Source organism: Seriola lalandi, unplaced genomic scaffold, assembly GCF_002814215.2.
Source record: "Seriola lalandi dorsalis isolate HSWRI2012SDOR001 ecotype SW California unplaced genomic scaffold, Sedor1 jcf7180002054423, whole genome shotgun sequence".
Lineage (NCBI taxonomy): Eukaryota > Metazoa > Chordata > Actinopteri > Carangiformes > Carangidae > Seriola > Seriola lalandi.
The window spans coordinates 373252-376143 of NW_019524976.1; the positions used below are offsets into that span (position 1 = coordinate 373252).

The 2892-nt window shown below is 47.1% G+C and overlaps 1 protein-coding gene across 1 annotated transcript; it reads left to right on the forward strand.

Moving 5' to 3' along the window:
- Positions 1-1728, forward strand: LOC111657987 (ankyrin repeat domain-containing protein 9). Its single transcript, XM_023410350.2, has one exon. It carries the CDS (start codon positions 240-242, stop codon positions 1122-1124), a length of 885 nt encoding a protein of 294 aa, XP_023266118.1. The 5' UTR covers positions 1-239; the 3' UTR covers positions 1125-1728.
- The last annotated feature ends 1164 nt before the right edge of the window (positions 1729-2892 follow it).

A 2892-nucleotide genomic window follows, 5' to 3' on the forward strand; every position in this document is an offset into this window, starting at 1 on the left:
TCGCTGGCTGAGTACTGCAGAGAGGAGTCCCGCAGCTGTCAAGAGCGTTCAGGAATGTGTGTGTCGCTGTGTAAACCACTGTGAACACAGAGCTGTGGTCTTGTCTCTGACCGCTGGGTTGTTAGGAAACATCATGTTTCCGTCCTGACTGAAATGACTCCACAACTCTTGAGCTAATGGCTCCGTAGCACTGAAGGACGCAGTGTAACCCGCCGAGGACAGAAGTTACTCGGGTCGCCATGGCGTCTCTAACCGTCACCTCGGCGGCTCGGAGCATCGAGAAGCATCGGAAGTCCTTCTCGCTGCTCTTCTACCGCGCTGTGAGGGACCTGAAGCCGGTCTGGATGCTGGAGGACATGCGGACGATGGAGACGTTTTACCAGGAGGAGGACGCCAGTCAGAGGATTTACAGCCCGTCAGAGGCGTTGCTCTACGCTATAGTTCACGATCACCAGGCATACGCCCAGTACTTGCTCAGCCGGTACACTGACGAAGCGCTAGCCAAGCCCGGGGAGCGTTTCTGCTGCTGCCCGTCCTCCGCCCCACACCTGGCTATGGCTGTCCGCTACGACAGGCGTTGCATCCTCAGCCTCATCTTACAAGAGACTCATCGGATATCCAGCACACCGTCCTACACGGACCGAGCCGAGTGTTTTCACAACGAGGACGGCAGAACCCCTTTACATCTGGCCTGTGAGCTCCTGCGGCCCGAGGCGGTCATCATGCTACTGGGGAACGGGGCGTCCCCGCACGCCCAGGACCACAGCGGCTTGACCCCGCTGGATGTCATTCTGGAGAAACTCAGGGACTCTGCGGAGGTGAGCGGCGGGGAGAGGAGGCAGTGCCTGGACAACCTGCTCATGTTCATGCCAAAGGTTCACTTTAAAATGAAAGGCGCTCTGGACAGAGAGCCGGAGCGCTGGGCCAAGGTGCTGGGCGAGGAGACCTACAAGTACCTGGCGGGACGGAGCCCGGCGCCGCTGGTCCTCACCGCTATGCAGACTATCCTGAAGCAGCTGAGCCCAGCGACCTTCCCGGACAGCCTGCACGAGCTGCCCATCCCCTCCTCCCTCAAACCGCCATGTCTGCTGCTGAGCCAGCGGGACAGGCAGAGAGTGGTGTAGCATCGGTGTGACATGATGCATGTTCTGTTTTAGCATGGTGTGTGTGTGTGTGTGTGTGTGTGTGTGTGTGTGTGTGTGTGTGTGTGTGTGTGTGTGTGTGTGTGTTCAAAGAGCCTGTCTGGCTATAAAGCGGTAACACTTGGTGATAGGGTTGCGCAGATACACACTAACAGTCAGGGAACAAATGAATGGCTCGTATCTACTGATGAGACTTTAATCTTACTGTCAGGCTGATGTGATCAGCTGGAGCTGGAGGCTGACCAGACTGCAGAGGCAGTTTTCAGGACAAGCAAGCAGCGGGCAGAGCAGAGGAGGGAATCAACAGCCATACTCCATAACTTTCTATACTAATTCTAATTCAGGCATTAACAATTTGTCTAACCTCATTATAAATTGTTACCTACTAATACTGCTACTGCTGTTGAAGCCACTGTATCATATCAGACTGAAGGCAGTCTAAGTCAAGTGTGTTACTGTTGTTGTTTTGTTATTTAATTTACCTGGGTTGTATTTAAGAGTCATGTTAAAGAAAGTATTCTTCAGGTAACTTAAAAACTCTTTGGATGACTGATTATTTTTAAATAAATAGTAATCCAAGTGACAATCTCACTTTGTCTTTCTTGACTCCATGAATTATTATTAAATCCTTTATTTAAACAGATCATCTCATTGAGATCTGGATCACTTTTTTCAAGAGACACCTGTGTTCAAAAATAAATATATACAATTTATACACAGCCAGCAGGGCTGCACAATATGCAAAAAAAATCATATGATGACAATGATTTTGGCAGATATTGTAATTTAAGTTGGAATGGTCGTTTTTGCATTTGCATTTTCACAGAAAAAAAATCTAAAAATGAAAAATTGGTGTTGCACTAAACAAAAATATTAAGGTCTGGATAATCTGATTTATAAGCCGGGCGTCTCTGTAGCACCACAACACTAATGCACACCAATGTTGGGACACATTTTACCTCTGTCAAAACAGTCGCATCTCCTGCTATTTGGATGTTGAACCTGGCCATATTGAGATTTCGATTGTATTTCAATTAGTTGTGCAGCCCTAATAGACAGACACACATAAATACACTGGCATTAAAATGGACACACACAGATAATTCACCAACATACATTATACACTTTCACATTGTAAGTACATAAGTACAGTCTTTTAAAATGTTCCAGTGAAATATGAGAGTGTGACTTCAGATTTTTTGGAGCTGATTCCATCTGTCTGCAGCATAGTATCTGACACCAGTGTTTCAGAGTTCAGTGTGAACAAGAGGTTCTGCTCCAGTTTAAATATTCTGTGGCCTGATATGGTAAGTGTTGTGTTTGAATGTTAGCAGAGGGCAGAGGTTACTGGGTTTTTGCAGCAGAGCTTTCTAAATAAACAATATATAATGCTGCTCCCTTCAGTTGTTAATGAGGACCATCCCACCTTTTTATATAGGGTGCAATGGTGAGTGTGAAAAGTGTCACCTGAGATGAAGCGCAGTGAGTCAAGAGGCTTCAGTGTGATGGGGGGAATCACAATCAAGAGCAGACAGAATTGTAGACTGTAAAATTGTCTTTCAACTAGCAGAAGAGAAACACGATTTGTTTCTGCACAGAAAATCCAATTTTTACCTTCATTTTGTTTGACAGGTGTTCCACGTGGGTTTTAACAGTGAGTCGTGTATCCAACCAGAGACCTAAGTATTTACAGCACACACACCCCACCACACCACACCACACACACCACACCACACACACCCCACCACAC